Source organism: Fulmarus glacialis, unplaced genomic scaffold (genome assembly GCF_000690835.1).
Source record: "Fulmarus glacialis isolate BGI_N327 unplaced genomic scaffold, ASM69083v1 scaffold48056, whole genome shotgun sequence".
In the NCBI taxonomy this organism is placed as follows: Eukaryota; Metazoa; Chordata; class Aves; order Procellariiformes; family Procellariidae; genus Fulmarus; species Fulmarus glacialis.
The window spans coordinates 1,352-24,233 of record NW_009218475.1 but is presented as its reverse complement, the minus strand read 5'-3'; the positions used below and the strand labels follow the sequence as shown (position 1 = coordinate 24,233).

The following is a 22,882-nucleotide window of genomic DNA, read 5'->3' as shown; positions in this document are numbered from 1 at the left end:
GAAGGACATACTGTAATGATTTTCCAGTATTTTTGTTCATAAAATTCAGATTAGGTCAGATTAAAGCTTGGGGTATTAATTTCAATTTAGCAATTATGCATTGCACAAGTAGCACTTAAACATTCATATTTATAGAAGTATTTTACTTCAGGTAAGGAAACTAGGAGGACAGCATATTTGTTACCCCATAAATAATGCAAGCTGTTCAATAGTTGTGTGGTTGGTGCCTCCTTCTGCACCGTTTTCAAGAGAGGAGATTTGGATGTATTGTTCTGCACAGGGCATCAGCCCAGAACCCAGCAGCTGAATTCTAAACAAAGCGGCACTGCTGGTTTCTTTGTGCACTGGTGTCCCTGTTCTTTGCAACAACAGTCTCACAAGCTTATCAATTATTGTACTTAAACACACATTTTTAACGGAGAACTAACTAATATTTTCAAATTACGTCACAATGAAGGATAGAAAAGAGGAAAAAGTTATTTGCCTAACTTAATCAGACAATAAAAGAGATATCAAGCTTTTGAGAATCAGCATTCTTCCATGAAGTTTTCACTTGATATAAAAAGACAAAAGGAACTGTTAACAGTTTGGAAGGTGGGTGTTATTTCTTTGCTTCTGTTCCAACCATCACTTCAATACTTGATTTTAAATAAAGAGGATGTGAAAAAGAAGTTTTGAAGTGTCAGATAGTAAAAAAGGGTTTTACAGGGAAGAGAAAGATTAAAAGAGTAAGGCACAAGAATCAAAAAGAGGTGATTCTCTGGAGAATTTTGAGGCAACCCAGTGTTCAAAACCAATGACAGTAACACAAATTTAGCAAGAAGAGGAATAAAAATACATATTCTAATACATGCAAATAATAAACAGATAATTTAGAGGAAAGCAAAAGCATAACCTACTAGTTTTTGTCTCTTAAAGGGTAGGTTACACTGCATTTATTTCTCCCTCTTGAAACCATTAAATGTAAATGCATTATTTGATTCATAGATGACTTAAGAGATAAGTCTCTGAATAGTTGAGACACACAACAGCAAGTGGAAACCAAAATATGATCATATTTAATCTGTTTCATCATCTTTTTCAAGGTTTTTTAGCAAGACTTTTGTTTTGATGTTCTCATTTTATTCTCCAGATCCCCAAATACTCCCATTTAAGGCACTCCGAGGAACTGAAACTGTTTGTATCTGTCTCTAACACCTGCCCAAATGCATCCAAGACAGGCAATTTCAAACAAACAGCAGCAGGAGGTACACAAGTGGAGAATTTAAAATGAGCTGACAAGGGTCTCTTATCAGTTATTTTGATATAAGCAACTCCTGAGAGGAGGTTGCACTCCTTTATGTCTTAGACTACCAAGCAAACAAATTGTACTAAACAATGATCTGTACTGAATACTCTGAATACATTTTACAGTTCTTGTATATGCCATGAATTCAATGCTGGGTATTTTTTCAAATTACTTTTCCTTTGGAAAGCATTTAGTTTTAAAAAAGAGAGGGAGAAATATCATCTAGGTCTAAACTCCTTATTAACATGTTAATAACTTTTTAAAAATCATGGTTCTGCTATTACTGAACAAGACATTACATTCTCTGCTTTCTCCAGTTCCCTGCACCCAGAAATTAATTCTGAATAGAACCAGAAAATGATAGGGATATGGATCTCTGCTGACAGTTCTAACATTGTAGTTGCTAATCACATCTGCAAACAAATTTCCAGGTTCCTCACCCCTTCCACAAATAGCCCAGGTAAATAAAGAACCTGGGAGGTCCAGGGAGAGTGCCACAGAACACCTTTCCCTTTGTTAAACTGTGAGATGAGGTTTTATGGATCATCTCAGACCACTGTGTCTTCCACAGTGCTTCAAAGCATGATAGCAGTGTCTGATAATAATGAGTTCAGGAAAGATCAGCTGTATTTAGAAACCAGAAAAAAAGAGATTTCCCAATGTTAATCATGTTTTACTAAAGAATTAGAAATTTTACTTTTGGCAGACATTGGATGGGTCTGATTTTCAAAGAAAAAAAAAATTATCCTCTGCACTTTAATGGTAAAGAATCACAGACAGCCAGAATCATCCCCAATAACTAAGGAGCTAATTTTCGAACAGGCACTCATATGCACCTTTCACTTTCATTGCCTCACTAATGAAAACAGGGTACCAGCTCCAATGAATTCTTATATTAGCCTCTTCCTAAACACATCTTTCTTCCAGTTCCGAGAGTCACTAATGACACCTGCTAGTAGAATTATCTGGATGATCTGAAAGACATGAAACACACGGGGAAGACAGTCAGTATGAATGGTGTGGTTTTATGTGCTCTCCTCTTCATGGATGTTTCAACAAAGGGTTAAAAGTACGTTAACAGAGGGTTAACAATGGTTAGTTAACAGCCTCTGCTCTCCCTTTAGAGCTGTTTGGGTACAAACTACACTCATGGTTAATTTATTGACTTATCTTTGGCATGCGTGCATGCACATAAGACGGGAGAAACAAGAAATGACAGCTCAGAAAACTATGATAATTTTCAGACAGAGCATCCGATGCTAAGAAAAGTATCACCTACTTATCTTATTATTCATTTAAACTTGAACAAAAAGGGAAGTTTTCAAAAAAATTCTCTTTCTAAACAGACCTCATAATTTTTAATCCAATTGCTATAGATTTTTCTTGCTTGCTTGCTATTTTTTCATTCATTCTTTTGTGAGGGATACCTGCTTTTCATTTGGCAAGGTGAGCAAGTTAAGGAGAGTGAAAATACAAAGGAACTGCATGAGAAAATAAAAAAAAAATTTAAGCACAATGATAACATACCAAGAAATCAACAGACCTTAGTTTTGACTGCCTTATCTTGCCTGGGACTCTGGAGCAACCAAAAAGACCCAGATTTCAAAAAAAACCACTCCATGTTTTAGAGTTCTCACCTAGGAACTACATGAGATGGAACTTTCAACGGTTAGTCAATGGCATCCAAAAGCCTTTAACTGACAGAAACAATAAAAATCAGCTTAAATGCTGATCAGCTTATGATCAGCTTAACTACTAATCTCAACAAAATAGAGAATGGACCACACCCTGCTTCAAGATAGTGCTGTAAATCAGTAATATAAAAGCGAACAAATGCTAGCCTAATGTTTCCAATCTATTCCTATCACCTTTTTGATTAGATACATTTTTAAATAGCAGAAGTCCAGTCCTGATTTTGTGTCAGCTATTGTACAAGAAACTTTGTCTGAAGAGATATAAAATGCTTAGGTAAACATAGAGGAACTGAACCATACAATTTATTTACATTTTACACACTATTGCCTAAATTTTGCAGGATTTTCAGATTTAGGAGTCCTTTACCATGCGTTTTCTAAGAGTCTACTATTTTTTTGTGTCATTTTGTGTCAGTTGCAGCAAATAGCTCTCCCTAGAAAGCACAAAGTTTGGAAGTTATGACAGGCACTGCTAAACAAAGTAGAAGGGGTTAGTGAAGAGGATTTTCCATATCCAACAGGAACAACGACAACTATGCTTCTAGCAAGAATAGCTCTAAGGGAAGCATTTGTCAAATTGAGAGACCTGAACACTTCCATCTCATTAGCTCCTCTTTTAAGTGATAAAAAAAAAAAACCTGGCTATTGGAAATGAGGGGATCTGTGATACAGTCTACTTTCCATGGTTTAAACAAAAATCATTAACACGTCATTGCCTTTGCTCAATTTCACAACAGAATTCTCTAATCCTGGGGACCGCAATAGTTGTGTCACTTGTTTCTCAAATGTGTTGGATACTGGTCACGCTAAAATAACATCACAATACAAAAGCACTCTTTTGGAAACATTTCTATGTATGAAAAGCAGTAAAAGCCATCCAAAAGATACAGGACATTTATTAAGGCTCAGACAAATCCACTCATGAACACGAAGGGAGGCTGCAGTAAGGGTCAGAAGGCAATCAGAAAAAATACGTTTTGTTTAGGGTTATGTGTATGATTTTTAAGTATCCTTAACATACCAGCAGCCCAAAGTTCAGCTTCCATTCAGGTTTACTTAATTAATTTTTCAACTGCCTACGGATTAGGTGACTGTCATTGAAACATCCTCTTCAACACTCTTCACTGAGATCTTATTGAGAAATTCTTCCTGTATAGTTCCATGACAGGAAGAAGGATGCTGAACATTATTTTTCTTAGCCAGAAAAGCTACTTTCCTTAATTGGGAATGCCAATTTTAATCGAAGTTTTTATGCTGTACCATAAGGTGAATTTAAAATGTATGACTTAGCAAATGTTAAAATTTTGCTCTTAACATTATATAGTCCTACCACACTTTGTCCTCATTCCTGACACATCTTTAGGCAAATTTTGTGGTGTGAAGCAGATATTTTGTAGTTGTATTTTTATGCCCAATCAGACATGATATAGAAAGAAATACATTTAGATTCTGAATCTCTCCCAAAAAAAAGCATATATTTCATGGTTTCAAACCCTGGCCAGTGTCCAGACCTTCGTCTAGTTTCCAGTAAAGTTTTCACTCACACGTCTTAAAGCATTACTATCACATCTGTAAATTTCAGAAGAGACTCAAAAAATTCCATAGTTAAGAAAACCATATGCCTTGTCATCTTTTGAGGTGATTCAATCCAAGTCAGTCCCTGGATTAACCTGCTTCTACAGGTAAATGGAAGATTTAGTTCAAATCATCTGTATTAGGTCTATATGGAATTATCATTATTATTACTATTTGCAAGACCTCTTTTTACAGAAAAAGTTATTTCTTCATATTTACTAGCTTTCTCATTATTCTTCATATACTCCTTTCACCTTAGTTTGGAGTCGCATTATTAGAAGCAGGACAGGCATCATGGAAAGCAATAAATACTAATAATGTAAACAATAATTAAATGCTAATAGTGAGAAACAATAACTGAACTCTTATCTTGCACATCCCAATGTGCATTGCATTCAGATGGCTACTAAACCTACTACCAGGTATGTAAGTGTCTCTCTTTTTTTTAATTTTTAATTTTTTTAGAAATCCCAATTTAAAAAAGTTTCATTTTGTTCAATTGGGAATCACTCTTTTGGTTTTACTTTTCGGTAAGAAAACACTATTATCTCAGGTCAAATCTAAAAGTGTTTTGGTTTGTCTGCCAAAACTAACCCCAAAATGTTTTACAAGGAATTTTGCTGTATTAGTTAAGTGGTATTTACAAACCCAGCCTTTAGCTACAGTCTTTACTGCACCTCATAGAAACATCATTAACACAAAGTAAGGAAATGTAAAGGGGTATCAAGAAGTCACAACAACATTTCTTGCTCGTGATTACCATGCCGCTCTGCATGAAGGTAATTTACAATAGCATATGGATCAGTTTGGCCATGTTGCATTGCCTTTCCTGAAAGAATTCATGTTAGAGTAGGATCTTCAGAGAAAAAGGAAATTAAGTCAGCAACTCACTCACCTGGGTAAGGGCTAATTTTCGAAAGAGAAACTCTTTGGAGTTTCGGAAAGATCTTGGCACTCTTAGCTGCAACTAGCACAGGAAAATTTTTGGCAGTTTTATTTTGTTGTTTTTGTAAACTGACCTATGAAACTTTGCAGTTCCCTTTGATTATGTCACTGGTATGACATTTTTAGCAAGAGTCTGTTGCAGAAGCCAAGCTCTTCAGACTCTATTTCCTTCTCCAAGTCATTACATGGATTAACCAATTGAAGCAGTTCTTTGCCTAATAACACAAGAGATTCTATTGGAACTTCTAACTTTTGACAGCCATATAGAAGTTCAAACTGTATTTTTAATTCCCTCTCTCAGACTTACTGGCAAGCCAAAAGCTCACCCACTAAAGCACCACAAGCACTTTCACAGTCGATGTATAAAGAAAACAGCTATTTATTAGACTTGTCTTCTATAATATGTACAAACAACATGGATAGGGACAAAGCGCCTTTGCCTTGCATAAACACTGAAAGAGTGAAAAGAAAATGAAAACAAGGCATAAAACAAAGAAAGGATGTGTACAATGGAACAGGCACAAGTTACTTTTTTTTGTTGTTTTTCTTTTTGTGCTAAAAATAGAACACAATGCTTATCTTTGTGTAGAGACTACTCACCAAAGCCTGAATAAACCGGAGGTTAAGAATATCAACATCATGAAAACTCTTTCCAATTTTCGGTTCTTTATCTGGATTCACTTTCTCCTAATATTACTTTCTTCAGAAACTGAGTCCTCTCCCAACAAAAAAATCCAACAGAAATGCTCTTAAGTAGACATTGTAACAAAGCAATGATCAGACTTAGTCCTTAGCTAGCTATCATAGTTAAAAGTGCCATTAGAGAAAAATGTGAGACACTGAAGCTAAGAATTTTGACAACCAAACCTTCACTAGCTTTGAAGCTTTTTAAATTCCATCTCTTGTAAAAGGCTGAACAATTTTCTACAATAATGTTTCCTAGCTATGAAATATAACATTGCCTGGAGTTACTTGGAATGTACAGTAATTAGCGACAAATAGAAGACAGTGCACATCCAGTGCAGTTCAGTTTGGGAGTTTTCTTGCCAGAATTGCCATTCACTTAACCAAATTAAATATGCTGTTTGTATCACATCTTGTCATTATACTAAAACAAAACCTTGAATAAAGTTTGTAACAAGACTGACATGTGGCAAAAATACAGTCTCATCTAAAACCAGCATGCTTTCACATTAGGGTTCTTTGTACTGTGCATTGTAAGATACTGCTACTGCAAATGTATAAATACAGGAGTTTGCCATAACTAAATATGCTTGCAGGATAAAGGCTCAGCTGTAAATGTATCAGAAGTACCTTGTAAATTATCAAAATCTTATCAAGACAACAATGTCATAGAACCTCAGGATACATTTGCATATATAATATAGAAATGAATATGCTATGATTTTAGATGTTTTCTGAAAACATCTACAGACATAAGAGTTGTGGTGTACAAAAAAAACCCCATGTGCTGACTTAGGAGATAAAATACAATACAATATTTATAATACTAATGTTATATTAAGGAACTTATATGCAAGAAAAACATAAGAACTAAAATTTAACCAAGGTGCATTCTGTTCCAACAGATCATTTTAACTTCTTTCTCAGTCAATAAAATACTTCATTTTCACCTCCGAGAATATTCCATTATTTGTTAGGTCTAATTAAAACAAAAGGCTCCTCCCTGACCATTTTAGTGGTGCTGCTGAGCAGCTGTGGCAGCTTGAATTGTTATCACCTGAACTTGGTAACAAGAGCTATGCACACTGTTCTGTATGTGGTTAATAAGTGCCTTAACTTATTGGCACTAACATTCTCTCTTCCTACCAAAAAGATCTTCCTTGATGCATCTTGGAATTATATTTTCCTTTCTCACAGCCAAATCACAGCAGTGACTCATAGTCAGTTTTTTTATTGATTACTACAGTCAAGTCTTTTTACCCTTGTGTCACTTCCAATTTATGAGCCCCATTTATAGAGAAATTCCTATCAACTCTATGACCTTGCACTTCATAGTATGAGATTTCTACCTGTTTCTGTTGCTGTATTTTCAAGGTCATCTAGCTCTTAGTGTTTAACATTTTGGTCTCCTCAATATTAGCAAATGCCTCCCAAATTTTGTCAGTCTTGTACTTTTCCTGCCTGCTTCTTTAATGAAAATATTAAAACAAGGTTAGCCAAATAGCAGTCCCCAAGGAACTCCATCAGTAAACTCTCTCCAATCTAAAAGTTTCCTTTCCAACACAAAGAAATGTAACCTCTTATTTGTCTAGTTCATCACACCCTAATTTTCTTCTACTAATCCCCATTTTTTCTAGCTTAAGTAATAATTTATTATATGGATTATTTTCAGATAAATAAGATAACAGTCTGAAGTCTTATTAGAAAGAAACACCAGGCTTGCATGTCACAATGTGCTTTTTTGTAAGCTTCTGCTTTATTTTACTCTATTTTTCGGCAATTTCTCTTTATTCATGTTTTTCCTTCTAAGCTCATAACGTTGATAAGACCACACTTCACCCTGCCCCCACTTTCTTAAATACAGATACCATCTCACGTACTTAATAGACATTTCTGAAAATGATGTCCTATATGTACCAAGCTATTTTATCTAAAAATGAAACCACAAAAAATATTACAACTAGAACAACATTCTCTTTTTTAGAGAAAAAGAATAATTTACAATGTAGCCTAATAGTTTTAAGCTGTCACCTAAGTCTCTAAGCAGAGTTATAACCGTGAATAAAATGGTTATTTTAGTGTAATGATGCTTGCTCATTACTAACAAATGCACATTAGTAAAATATGCCCTGCAGAGTTAATAGCCTATGAATGTGCTTGCCTGTGCATGCACTAACATCGTGAAGTCACAACACCTGTATTGTCTTTATAAAATACTTATGCATTTTATAAAGGCCCATAGCAATAAGATCAATATTTCCAGTGTAATTGTTATTGTTCAAATAGGTGGACTCAGAGGCACATCTAGACCATCTCAAACTTTGAAAGAGATCTTTTTTTTGACCCAAAATGTACAGTTTAGGCCCACCTGGAGTAGGCAGCAATTATACATAGCTAGAGTTTCAATTTTACTAGTTTACTTTGTCTTATAAACTCTGTTTCACTAGTAACTTCTTCAGGTTTTAGATTCCATGCTATTATGACTGTTGTTATGAATTTCATTTCAGAGGCGCTGGGATCACAGAGTCAGCACACTAGGACAAAGAAAGATAAGCAAAACTTAGAAACCAAATTTCAACTCTATACAGATACAACTGAAGAAGGCTGTCAGATTTTTTTTAATCAGTTGGAGACTCTTGACAAATGCAGTTTCAATGCTTCTCTTCCTCTGGTGATGATAGTCCATGGCTGGTCGGTATGAACTCACATTTTATTTTTAATTCAAACTACATCTGATTTGATTTACGTTCCTTCTCATTATGTTAGTGCCAAAAATAACTTCAGAAGAAAAGTTGTGATTAGAAAGATGGTGGATTTCCGTGGTAGCAATCATGGCTAGAAATAATACAAAGTGGATATTCCCCACTGAGGTTCTGGAGGAATACCGCAGTCTACTGCAGTCTACAAGCAATTTTTCATATGGGAGTCCCATGCCAAGGCTTAGATTCAGCCCTGGTTTAAAGCCAGCAGAGTTCGAACAAGTAGCTGAATTAAAGTTCTATGCCTCTGGAGGACTGAATACCAGTTTCATTTCTCTGATATGTTCACTGCCAGATATTTACAGACTTATTGAAAAGAAGTGTACACAATCTCTCCACACCTTTCTCACAGATACGCCTTTAAAGAGAACTTCTCTTTAAGCCCCTTCAGCTGAAAATGAAGCCTTCAACGTCAATGAATTATCACTGAACTGCTTCCAGTGAAACTGTAAAATAGAAGTTCACCACAAAAACCTTTCTCCAAAACATAGCAGTACTAAGAGTGACTTTTGATCAGCTTCTCAGTCGAAAAAGAAACAAAAGAAAAGGCAGGATAAGAAATAATGTCATTTTAACAGATCCTTGATTCTGATAGAACCAATGTCATCACATAAGGCGGTAAAACGGATCATTCTTGCACATCTGCAAATACGTAGAGAAACTCTGAACAACACCCTTGACGCATATAACTCTCTTAACAAATAACAGCAGAGCTGACTTTGGATGAAATACTGCCCTAGATTACCTTAGCCAAGCCTCCCAACTAAGAATTTGTTCAAAACCTATACCCTCCTCAAAGACAAACCATGGACCTGAAGCTGCTGCCATTGAAGTTTATCACTCATATTAACTTAATTTGCAGAGGGGTTGGTCTCTTAGAGGAATATGTATGGAAACCCAGAACGGAGACTCCCAAATTCTATTAAAACACCAGATGAGATAAGAATGTTCTATCAATTGCGCAAATACATGCAACTAGAGCAACAATTACATCCGATAGATTAAATAATAATTCTGGTCATCAGAACCAGTCTTGGATGCTAGTAAGGAAATTGTGATCAGGTTCTTAAAAAAAAGAATGACCAAAAAAAAAGCAGATCTCAAAACGGAATGGCTGTAGAAGGTAAATGCCCGCTGATCTGCAATCCTCCAGCTTCCCTCCTTCTCCAATCCTTTTAGCTTAAATTTACAGGGACAGCTGCTCTTGAATGAAATAAAAAATTTTCTGGGCATTTCTGTCTTCCTTTTTAGTCAGTAATACCAATTATCTTAGGCTGAGTGAAAATATTTAGGGACATAATTTCACTGAAAAGAGTTCATATCACAAGACATAAATTATTATACAGTTCTTACATTGATCCTTAAATTTTTTTGCCCACCAAAACCCAAAGATTCTCAGCACTGAAGCATGCTGAAGCCCCTAAAATCTAGTTATCAGCATCAAGCCCTCCTTGTTTATGTTACGTTTTTTGTTTCCTTGAGCTTTTCACAAGAAATATTTGGCAGAGACTGCATTTCCTTAAGAATGTTTTTCTAGTTTTTTGTTTTGTTTTGTTTTGAATAAAACAGGTGGATGGGATGTTAGAAGGTTGGATTTGGAAAATGGCAGCAGCTCTGAAGTCTCAGCATAAACAAATTAATGTGATCATTGCAGACTGGCTTACATTTGCTCACCAGCACTATCCCATTGCTGTACAGAACACACGCTTCATAGGACAGGAGATAGCAGACTTCCTGGAATGGCTGGAGGTAAGAGCCCCCAGATCAACACATGCTTCTCTGGAAAAGACCTATTTACCTGTTCTTATGCTTCTACCACCCTTCTGAAATACTACGCTGGTTAATGCTGTTCATTTCAATCACTTACATTTCTTTAATACATGGCAAATTTTTCTTCCATAAACTTTGATATGACATCATAAAACTTTCATCATGCAAGAGAAAAAAAAGCAAGTGGTCTTGTTTATTAAAATATTTTTATATATCTTTAGAGGTGAGATAATTTCATGCTACTTTAGCTTCTCAATTAGCATATGTGCAGACAGCTGACAGAGTCCCACACTTTGAAAGCAGGGACACATCATCATTTGCAAGTGGTTAGTTCAGTAAAATGCGTTTATGTTATCTGTGCTTAATGTCTGCTTTTAATGCAGAATTCAAGCATGACATTGTGTCTGATTTTTGCCTCAGTTCCCCAAAGATTATTCTAAAATAATGGCTTAGAGATTCAGAATGTGAAAGGAGACCTTTTAAGAGGACAGACATGCTTCACAAAGCAGATAACATGGAGGCAGTAGTGAGTACAGAGCCACACTAATGTAGTGACTACTTTCCAAAACTCCTGCTACATAGGGAGCAGTGGCCATGGCTGGATTGAAAAGGCTGCAGGCAAGTCTGCAAAGGATCACTGGTCTCCAGCACTATTTAGGAAAAGGCAGAAAGCAAACACTAGAATGAGGATCACTCATACAAACCAGGCACCCTAAGCAACTCTTATTTCATCTATCTCTAGTACTAATTTAAGCTACCTAATTTGAAATGAAATTATACTTCTGTACCTCACAATCAATTTTTGAATACATTAATTTAAATACAGTGAGGCCTAAGGTAGAAGGGAAATACACTGCAAAGCTGAAAGATTTGCAGCAAATACTGCTGAAAGGCTAAGCTGCTTTCAACAGGAACGGCAGGGCTAGAAGAAGTTGTCAGATACCATGCGTGGTTAGGGACAACAGGCACAAAAGAGAAGGCAGAGAGCCAGAGTCACTATTTTTCCTCGTGACATTACAAGAAACCTTAGCTCTTGGTCAAATGTAGTTTAAGTTGCTGGAGCCTAAAGTCATATTTTGAGGCTGTTTAATTATTGAATGAATCAAATGGTGGACTTTGTTCAGTTCCCGGGATGACACACCACATCGTCAACAATAAAGACAGTCTGTGACTTCTCCAGTGTCAGCAAACAAATGGAGGCTTGAATAAATGACTCCTTGCTCTAGCATTGTAGGTAGCTTCTCTTGTTCCATGATATGTTCCAGGATTTAAATATAGTATAAATTTTCACAGCATGCAGTTGAGCATGTTCAAGCAATAAACCTTGATTCTGTTAAGAAGAACCCCTGCTGAGTTTAACAGTTAAAAACCCCTTCATTCCAACACCCATAACTATCTTTCCACTATGCTTCTGTCTGCTTACAAGCAGGCAAGTATTTGAAATATCCTCAATGGGTGTAACAAAAACTGCAGTGCGTGCAACATTTTAATAAAGAATAAAAATAAAGTAAATCTTAGCGCTCTTAGAGTTAATAGGGCATGATCAGTAACAATCTCAATAGTATCCATCTCAATGACACCTGCCAAGAAAATTGGTCAGATCTTGTGATTTCTAAGAACTGCCTCTCTCAAAAGAAGGTTGCTGAGTTTCACAAGAGGCAGGTATCGAGACTGCAAAGCCACTTTACTACGATAGGCAATATCCACAATGAAATTAAAACAGAAGTTTGCCTTTCCTGCAAGAAAAGTATGTCACATTTTTCTTTACAAGTCAGAAAAACTTTGAGCCTTGCAGCTCAGATGAAATGCTTAAGATCCAGATAGTATTGATTAGGTGGAAAAAGGGCCTGAGGCCAATTCTGCTTTAATAGGTTTGTCTCAGTTCAGATACCCAGTTCTGTACAAATCAGTCCAAGAAATGTCATTGCCGCATCATTTAGCATGTCTGATCAATGTTTTGATACTTTGGCTTCTAATTTGGCTTGTGCTAGTATCTCAGGCAAAAAAAAGCACGGCACTTTCTATAAAGGATTGTTTTACACTGAAGTTAAAGGACAGATACCCATTTTACAGTCATAGGAAAGTCAAATGCCGCAGACAAAAGGCAATGCATATTTGCATCACTTGCAACAAACAGCAACAAAAATCCTACTATCTGTGTTGATGGTTTTCCTGATCATACCAGATAAGTAGCAGTGCCCAAATATGTGGCATTTTCCTGCTGCATGAAAAGGAGGCAAGGAATAACATTCACCCAGCGAAGAAATTTAGTGCATGATCCATGCACTTCATTCAACCTCCATCATCAACATGCAAATTTCTTGTGTTGCAATTCATGGCATTCCCAGCTTGCAGTAAGTATTTCACTGTTTACTTTTCACATTTTCTGCATCTAAATCAAGCTGCCACTATCTTCCAGGAATCCATTCAATTTTCCAGAAGCAATGCTCATCTAATTGGGTACAGCCTAGGAGCTCATGTTTCAGGATTTGCTGGAAGTTATATCAGCGGTACGAACAAGATTGGAAGAATTACTGGTAAAAGACTTATAATTTTAAGATATGTAACAGTCAACTGATTTAAGTTACATAGATATTTGACATATCAATGTCATATCAATATTTAGGTGTTGAATAGCAGTATTTGCCACAGTTTAAAAGTTTCATCCCATTGGTTTAGAAATTAGATTTAGAAAATTTAATGAAAACGCTTTTCAAAATGAGGTATCATAGTATCTCTAGCTTTGATCTTTCCTACCTCGGTCCAAATTATGACATATAGAATATACAAGCATGGGGACTACAAATAATAAACCAAAGATACATGTTGCATGTTGCTTGAATTTACCTCGTATCCATTCCCAGTAATACCTTAAACTAAATGTAAGCCATTAACCTTGGATGTTTCGTCACTATCTTGACCCAAAGCCATTCAAATACACTGTTCATTGTTAGCAACTAATTTTAAAAAGAAAATTACCTTAGAGGAAATTGTCTAACTGTGCTTCAGATTTTAACTGTGGTACATTGCTCATACAGTGAATTGAAGTCATTTCTCTTGTAGCAAAAATTATAGTCCTGAATTACATTTTACAAGAGGCATATCATTAGAGTATCCCTAATAGATGCTTAAAGTAAACAAAGTTAAACATAACACTTGATTGTTTTGACTAGTGGCATTTTGAACCTTCTGTAATGTTTTGTAACTGTTCTAATTATGAGTGTAACGCAAATATAGTATTTATAAGGTTGTTGATACACTGTACACAGTACCGCATCTAATGCACAGTGACAACTTAAAAAAAACCAAAACAAAACCCAAACAAAACCAAAACAGGAGTGCGTTTTACACGAGGCCCACATCAGCTACATTTAAGTTATCAGAGAAAACGTTTTACTTTAATCTGATTTAGGCGTGAGGCAAATATGCATGACTGTAGTTTGAAGTCCCGATTCTGATCTTTGATTCATTGCCACATACCACAGTCCCTATATAATCAGCTCTTGTGACGGTGCCTGCATGCCAAGAAGCCGATTTTACACAATATGTCTGATATTATACCTGTGTATACACTGAATGGCTTTAGTTCATTAGCACTGCTTGTTCAAACCATATTAGTACATCAAACCTCGATAACGGATAAGTAAAAAACCATTAACACACATTATTTATTGTAACAGCTATATGCATTCTTCAGCAAAAATTATTCAGACTTGTAACAATAAGCTTTAAAAATTCATAGCGATAAAAGCTGTTAAAAATAAAAGGAAATGTATGTCTTCAGGGTGACATCCCTACTTATAGCCTGTGTTACTAGTCTTGTCCAGTTACATCTATGCAACTATGTTAGTCCATAGTACCAACTGGAGAATCTCAAATTTAGAAGCTTGTCCTCAAAACTGAAGGCAGCTTTAAACTACGCAGGCAGTCCTTTCCATAAATCAGTTCCCAACCAAAAAGAGCACCATACAAAAATATCCAGCAAACTAAAAATCAGTGAGACTCCCTAAGTGGAATATTATTTTTCTGAATACCATATATGTATATAATGTATATGTATACAACACTGTAATAATTTGCCTTGAAGACTTTTAAAGTTGAAAAATTCTTATAAACAGCATCTAGCAGACATATAGCTCTTTTAAGCAATAAGCGAAGCTTTATAAAGTTTCAGTTCCCAAATGTGGGCTAAAAGTCAACCTTGTTGTGGGACTGGTGTCTTCAAAAGGGCCTCTGAAATGCACGACCTCTAGAGTACGAAAAAACAAAATTAAGTAAACATCCCTCAAGTGACAAAGCAGTAGTGAGCATGGTTTGTCTATAACAAACATATCTATCTCTGGGTCTGTGTCCTTGTGCATGTAGCAGTTACTGTTTATTACAGTGCCTGTGTTTACTTTACCTTTTGGTGTAACCACGTACACTCTGCAGGACAAGTGTTCCTAGCATTGTTTCTATCAGTGAAAGACCTTGTAAAGTACCAATGTTATTTTTAAATATTTATCACAGACTTTTCTCATAACAGTTAAAGAACAGCCTACTTGCACTACATCACAACTGGATTATTTGCATTTATTGCAGGCCTTGACCCTGCCGGTCCCTTGTTTGAAGGAATGTCACCAACAGACCGTTTATCTCCAGATGATGCAAACTTCGTAGACGCAATTCATACATTCACTAAACAGCACATGGGTCTCAGTGTTGGCATCAAGCAGCCTGTGGCTCATTTTGACTTCTATCCCAATGGAGGCACCTTTCAGCCTGGCTGTCACATCATGCACGTGTACAACCACATTGCACAATACGGAATCACCGGTAAGAACCAATGGCACAAAATGGGAAGCAGCACTGCAGCTGCACCAACAGTATCTCTCGGAAACTTTACATATCTCTATGGTCTTAAACAGTATCTAATGGGAGTATTATCTCATTATATGCAAGGAAATTTTCTTTTCTAGAAAATGGCTATCTGATTTTTACATGTATTGAGTTCAAACTGTTCTTACTGACTCCAGTAAGGAATTTGGCTGCCTAGCACTTCTGAAAACGAGGCCATGTGCATCCTGCTGTCAAGCACTTCTGAATAATTTCAAAGGTATTTGTTTTAGCAGTAAAGGAAATGAGAAAACTTACTCTAATTAAGCCAGATTCATCTAGTGTGCAATTAATTATTTAAAATCAAATAAAACACAGGGCTGTACTACTCACCTCCTTAGTTCACCTTTTCCCAACTCCCTCTCCTTCAGTGGCGCAGATGATGCTCTCTCTAGGACCTGACTGCCAGTGTTCCAGGCTAGGTTTTATATACAGAAACTTATTTCCAATGTACCTACACATAAACGGATAGAGAAACTGATGAAACATACCGAAAAAAGATGCACAGTGACAACCAGAACTGTTCACTGAAAAACCCCAAAAGAGTACTGTTCACCCAGCATATTGCACTACAAAAATATTTCTCAACTATCATCACACTGTCTAAAAGTAGGCCTTACTTGTTAGCAGACAATGCATGACAAATGTGAAACCAAGCATCAGCTAGAAAACTTATCAGTGAAGACATATAAAAAGTCCATTGTGATATATCCCGATTACACAGAAGAAAATAATTTTCGTAATTTGATTCACTTAAGGAAGAAAAAGATACTTCTCGTAAAAGCAGATCTATATATTAATACATAGATATAATAAATACATTATTTTTAATGTATTTAATACATTTTTTGCTCCTTTTTCCCCAGTAGTAGCTGCAAGCAAAATTCAATTCACCATCAGAGTTTGTTACTCTGATAGGGACAAAATATGGTATTACCGCGTAAGCATCCAAAAGACAACGGTGTTCAACTGTTCAGAATGAGACTGCTGTCTTTAATGTGGCATGATCTGAAAGACTGCATATAGTCTTGTATTATATTTCATATTGACCAAAACAGCCAGGATAATGAAATCAAGGTTCATATTTACAGTCTTAAACAGTCAGGCTAGAGAAGGTTAAGCAGCAAATTATTCAATTTTATTATTGTGTGGGTTCAGCCAAACTATTTTTGGATGATCCTAAAAGTAAAGTTGCTACAATGTATGATTTCTGAGGCAAAAGCATGATGTTTTAATAGTAAAGGGGGTGGGGAGAAAATAACATATGTTTATAGTTGGTTACTGTACTCCTCTGCAGTTGAAATGGTAAAGAAGGCATGCAAAATTTTGTTGTTTGCATTTTTTCAGGCATCACTCAAACTGTGAAATGTGCCCATGAGAGGTCAGTTCACTTGTTCATTGACTCTCTGCTTCACAACGATAAGCAAAGCACAGCATACTGGTGCAACGACATCAACACTTTCAACAAAGGAATGTGCCTCAGCTGTAGAAAGAACCGGTGCAACACACTGGGCTACAACATCAGGGAGGAAAGGCTCCCAAAAAGTAGACGTCTCTTTTTGAAAACAAGAGCACATATGCCTTTCAAAGGTTTGTGGGAATACTTGTTACAGTCTGCAGATTGATCACAAAGTGTGAGAATGAGCCTAAGCTTTATGATCCTATTTACTCATTTATTAAAGCTCATAAAATCTATGGGAATAATCAATTTGCTGAGACAACTGAGAATCCCGGTAAGACGTCTTGATGCCCTTTCATCAAGATCCTGACTCTTAATATTTCTGTGGGAAAAAGCATGCTGCATGCTTGCCACAGACTAACTGTGGATCTGAAGCCTCAGAGATGCTTAGGGTCCTGATCTACAGGATTTTCCTACAACTGGCCTGTGCTACCTTGTTATAACATATGCAGGCATACAGCCAAGCCAAAAAAGCAGCATAATTGTTCTGGGAGGCCTGTAAAACCTCCTGTTCCAAGTTTGCCCAAATTTTATCTGCAATTAGTCTATAAGATGACGTATAAATTATTACTTTTCAAACAATGGATAGACAACAAAATAGCATGGACTTTTACAGGACAGAACTGTAGCACTAAAATAAAGTGACTGGTATGCTAGCTTTATCTCCATTAGATTACTTTATCGACAGCACAAAGTAACAATTTTCTAAGCTCAGACAGACAATCAGTGTGGTTTCTTGCACATATTACCAGACAGAGGGGAAGTAGTCTGACAGGGAAACAGGGCCTATCTGCCAGTCTCCATTACAAAATGGCCTGGGCCCGGCAGTACGCTGGTTACAACTCAGTTGTCAGAGAGCCCGCAAGGCGACTGCTGCTGTTGAGCAGACATTCACCTGCCGGGGGAAGGTTTACGTACATTTTAAAGCAAGAACAAGCAGCACTGTGTGGGATGAATGGCAGGGACACGCTTCTTCCAAGGGACTTTCGGTGCAGGGACTTCTGGTGCGTAGCATTCCTCCTCACTACCTCCTTCCCTGGCTATTGATGAGGCATGCAGCGAGCAAGAGTGCGGCGCAGCCCAGGCAGGGCCCCTGCTCAGAGCCACAGGCCACCGTGCATGGAGGAGACTTGTGAAGTGTGCCCACCTTCCCGCCAAGCGGCCGGTGCCCTTCCCACAGCCCCCTCAGCACCTGGGCCCCTGCTGCACCGCAGCCCCACACCTCTCCTCAGCACTGAGGCAGTGCCAGGGTCCCGCCTGCCCCCGGGCTCCCCCAAAACAGCCCCACAGCCATCAGGGTCCCTCATCACCTCACCCACTGCCTGAGCTGGCCTGTTCTGCCTGGCACAGCCAGGAAGGGGGTGCCTCCCTCCTTTTGGAGGGGGTCAGCCCGCTTGTCCCCGCCCAAGACATTGGGGCTGGGGACGCACTTTGAATGTCGACAGTGCGCCCCTGGTATGGACACTCAAGGGCTTTCCAGTCCTGAGGAGAAATGCTTAAAAATGCTGCTTGCATTACACATCTTGTTTCCCTATAGTGCCTGGTACTCAACTGCAATATCAAAGATCTAAAAAAAATACAAAAATTCAGGTACTTTTAAAATAATTTTGGAAGTCTTCCACTAACGCAGCTGCGAAGTACACAGTGATGACTCCAGAGGGCTCTGCTCAGCCCTGACTGATACTCAGAGCAGCTGAATCTGCTGGATCGCTTCTTATACTTTCTAAAATGCCTCAGGAAGCTACTGAAGTAGATTTAAAAATTCTAGAGGCCATGTCTAGTTCCCGATGTAATTTTGCTGCAGTACAGCCACGTCACCATGAGAATCAGGAAAGCAAATTGCTCTGAGGATGCGGCATCTGCTACCACCACACCTAGGCACAGAAACGCGATCCCTGTGTTGCATTCTTCTCTGGACACAGAAACAGTTTCAGCTTGTTGTAAAATATCTGTGTCTTATTGGCTTTGATTTCAATTTGAAACATGTTGCATTTTTTATGCTTGGAACTGGTTTTGCTTCAAAAAAGGGTCCTTGGCGCATATGGAGATATCAGTGCCCCAGACAATGGTTTCCTTTCACAAAAGGTACCAAACAAGGCAGCAACTGTGGGAGGGTGCGTACAATGTCATCTTTGTAACGCTCTTAAAAAAATGTTTGAAGATCATGTGAGAAGTCCAAACAGAAGAAATTTGAGAACTCAGCATTACGCTTCTCAATCCTCTGCGTCTTCACAAAATCTGATGTTTCATTTTTCAAGTTAACAGCTTTATATTCTGCAGTGTATGTTAATCCAGTTCAAACAAAAAATAGTTGTTACAAAGAGTTAACATTTATAATAAAGCTTCGATGGGACCCTGAGTCAGAGTTTTTATATGAATATGCTCACCTTTTTCCTTAAAGTGAGCATTATAACCACAGCAAAAGCCTAAGCTTTATCAGAACATACACTAGAACAATCAATTTTTACACAGAGAGAAGACTCAGAGAAAGACAGGATAGTAATAAAACTGATCTGTGAATAAGACTGTCTGCCTACTTTGTCCTCATCAGGTTTGCAGCAAAGAATCAGCCATTTTGTTTTCTACTGAGCGACACATTTTCAAATGAAAATACATTGTTCACTAACATACAATAACTATGAAACAACAACGAAAAGATACAGCTTTTCTAGCAAATGCCTTTCATTGTGAACACTCAGAGCTGCACAAAAAAACCCCAGAATCTGTCTGTGCATATACATAAAAAGATGACTCTCAGCAGTATGGCGGAGCCATTCTCAGATCTAGTGAAGCCTGAAGTGGGTGCAGAGAGGAAATGAGGAAAGAGCATCTTTCCACTCAAAAACTAGTGTGCAATAACATTTACCAGAACAGTTTCCCATGTGTAACTTGACCAGATTGCAAGGATAAATCCAACACCCTTAATTCTTCCAAATACTCTATGGTCTTTGGGTTTTCTTAATTAACACCTAAATCTATCAGTTTTGTCAAGAAGGTGGCTGGTAGAATCACCAGACAGAAGAGTTTTGGACATTCAAATCTAGCTGACAATATCTGTGTGCACATGGCCTCTAACTGTATGTTGTTTGTTTTTTTTTTTTCCCAGTAACTTACTAAATGTCAAACTGCTCGTAATCAGTACACTGATGATTTTGTAGGCATTCTTCATTGTGATAATATTCAGTTCAAAGACTTTCCTAAACACTCTTCTTCTAGAAACCCACCAAATCTCAAAGTATTAATGACATCTTTCTTATAATAATGTGCTTGAACAAAGTCGTATTGTTAGCGGATGCATGTTAAGCACAATGTATCATTATGCAGTCAAGGAAAGTTTGTGAGTCATCTGTTTTGCAGGGCAATTTTCTAGCCGATCAGAGAAAAAGCCTGATTACACTGCATAAGGTCTTCAATCTGTATCATACGTCTCGAGCCATGTCCAGTCATAAGGATTTGTCTGGTGATTAGATAGAGGGCTTGCCAGAAATTCTAACAATTAAACTTCAGAAAAGCTGAAATATTTCTCATGGAAGAATGTTTTATCCTACAAAGGGAACTCAGCCCAGGTTACCTTTTTTCTCCATCCTTTTAAATAGAGCAACAGGGCCTCAAACCCTAAGGGATTACACAGCACAGCAACAATCAGAAAAAATGATGATGTTTTAATTGTAACAAATTAGTTTAAAAAATAAAATGGAATATCAATGAAGTTTCTTCTCTGAAAGGCAAAATTCTTTTGCCTGAGAAATCTATTGCTTTTTTGACCGTTAATTTCATCGCTTTGCAAATTATTCCTTTCTACAGTCTATCATTATCAGTTCAAGATCCACTTCATCAATGAAATCCAAGACAAGCAGATAGACCCAACTTTTACCATCTCTCTGACAGGCACTAAGGAGGATGCTAAAAACCTGCCCATCACACCGTGAGTATTGATATTACATGTCATTGTACAAGTGGGAAACAAGGTGCTAATTTGCAATACCATATCATGTACATAATCATGCTATTAGTGAAATGGCTTAGTACAGCTAAGTGAAGATGAACTGGAAATTGTCCTCTCTTCACCGATACTCTCTAAAAATCACACTTTCACAATGTTCATACAGCTTTTGCACGAAAAATCTCTATAAAACAAACTTAGTAATCTTGGAAGTTTCCGTGAACATTAAGTGTCCTGTCCACTTATGTTCAGTCCATCCCATGGCTAACACAGGGAGGTCTAATCAATTAAAACACAAATAAATAAGCAGCTGTAATTAAGGTAAAGAATTTTGGATATTTCTCGTGATGGACATTAGCTCTATTAACAAAAGCAAAGGCAACAGTGTGGGTCAGCATTTGCTCTAGCAGACATAAGACATAACCTAGATGCTATTATGGGACACCTTTTCTTTCACTGTCAGAAACTACTAGTGCTTCACCAGCTGTTCAAGCTTCTCCCACTTCTGCTTCTTTTCTAGCAAGTTGTCATTATTTCACCACTTTATGCACCTGGAGGAAGAGTATCCTACAGACAGTAATGTTCCCTCCTGGAGAAGGAGGAGGAAACATAGTTCTTTGGTTTCAAAGAGAAGAGAAACACTTTTTTTTTTCACTTTAATCCGTAATAATTAAGAGAGCATTATTCTGGTTTTGTTTTCTGCAGAGTTGAAGGTATTAATGGGAATAAAACCTACTCTTTTCTCATCACCCTGGACACCGATATTGGTGAGCTAATAATGATCAAGTTCAAATGGGAAGGAACTGCAGTTTGGGAAAATATCTGGGACACAGTTCAAACCATAATACCATGGACAAAAGGCACCCGTCGACCAGGACTTATAGTGAAGACAATAAGAGTGAAAGCAGGGGAAACACAGCAAAAGTAAGTGTAATGAAAACACTGTAACAACACCACAGATGTTTGGCACACAGGTTATCCTAGTTCAAATACAAGCATCTGAGTCCCAGCACTCACACCAATGGTGAATTTATCCATGTACAACTTCTGGCTTCCTCCCTCCCCCTCAGATCAGACTGCATGATTTTTAAGTGACTTAAAGAATTTCTTTGTTCTCAAGTCAGAAATGACTAGTGGGAAATGTTCTGGCTCACCACTGCCACTAATCTGAGTTTAAGGCAAAATAACCTTGGGTGACAATTTTATTGATACTTGGGAATAGAGGATAGAGAAGGAATTAACACACAGATCCAAGGAATAATTTTAAACAAGTTCTGCAATGCAATTTTTCTACACAATTAATGACAATAACTGATTACAATTTCTGACTTATTTTTAGAATGTGATTATCTCACTCCATAAGGACCTTATAAAATTTCAAAGAAACAAGGTACTATGTAAGATAAATATCGACTTCAACATTAAGGCCAGGAAAATTCAAAATCCTACTAACAAAAATATGCCAAATCTTAATTATTTGACTTTCAATACCTACTTCATAGAGAAATTCAGCATCACCATTCTTGAAAGTACTCATTAGAACATGTGCAGAACCACACAGTCATCTGATTAATCATTGAAGTTAAGGGTTTTATCATAAAATTCCCTTATTTTTGTCTCATTCATTTAAAAGCCAGTCCAGTTTCTGATAGTTGATAATGAATTTCTACACTGTGCAGGCTGTATAAGAGGTTCCTGGAGTGATAAACTGTGGAAGCAAAGTTTCAACTACAGACATTCTGAAATTTCTGTAGTGGGCAAACAGAATGTGAACAGTCCTGGAAAACAAAAAGACTATCTATACTTCTACATACCACACTTTCACTAGTATTTGACAGTAATTTTTGCAATCTGGTTGTGCTTTTTTCTATAGTATGAATTCAGTGATGT

General features: G+C 37.2%; 1 protein-coding gene across 1 annotated transcript; it reads left to right on the top strand.

The window, feature by feature from the left end:
• Positions 1-8,693: 8,693 nt before the first annotated feature.
• Positions 8,694-21,920, top strand: LIPC (lipase, hepatic; the record flags this gene model as incomplete). The annotated part of the gene is made up of 7 exons (XM_009580042.1): positions 8,694-8,881; positions 10,515-10,694; positions 13,135-13,252; positions 15,297-15,530; positions 16,938-17,180; positions 20,854-20,974; positions 21,698-21,920. Coding segments are annotated over 7 exons (1,307 nt in total), but the record flags the coding sequence as incomplete, so codon positions are not given.
• Between the last annotated feature and the right edge of the window lie 962 nt (positions 21,921-22,882).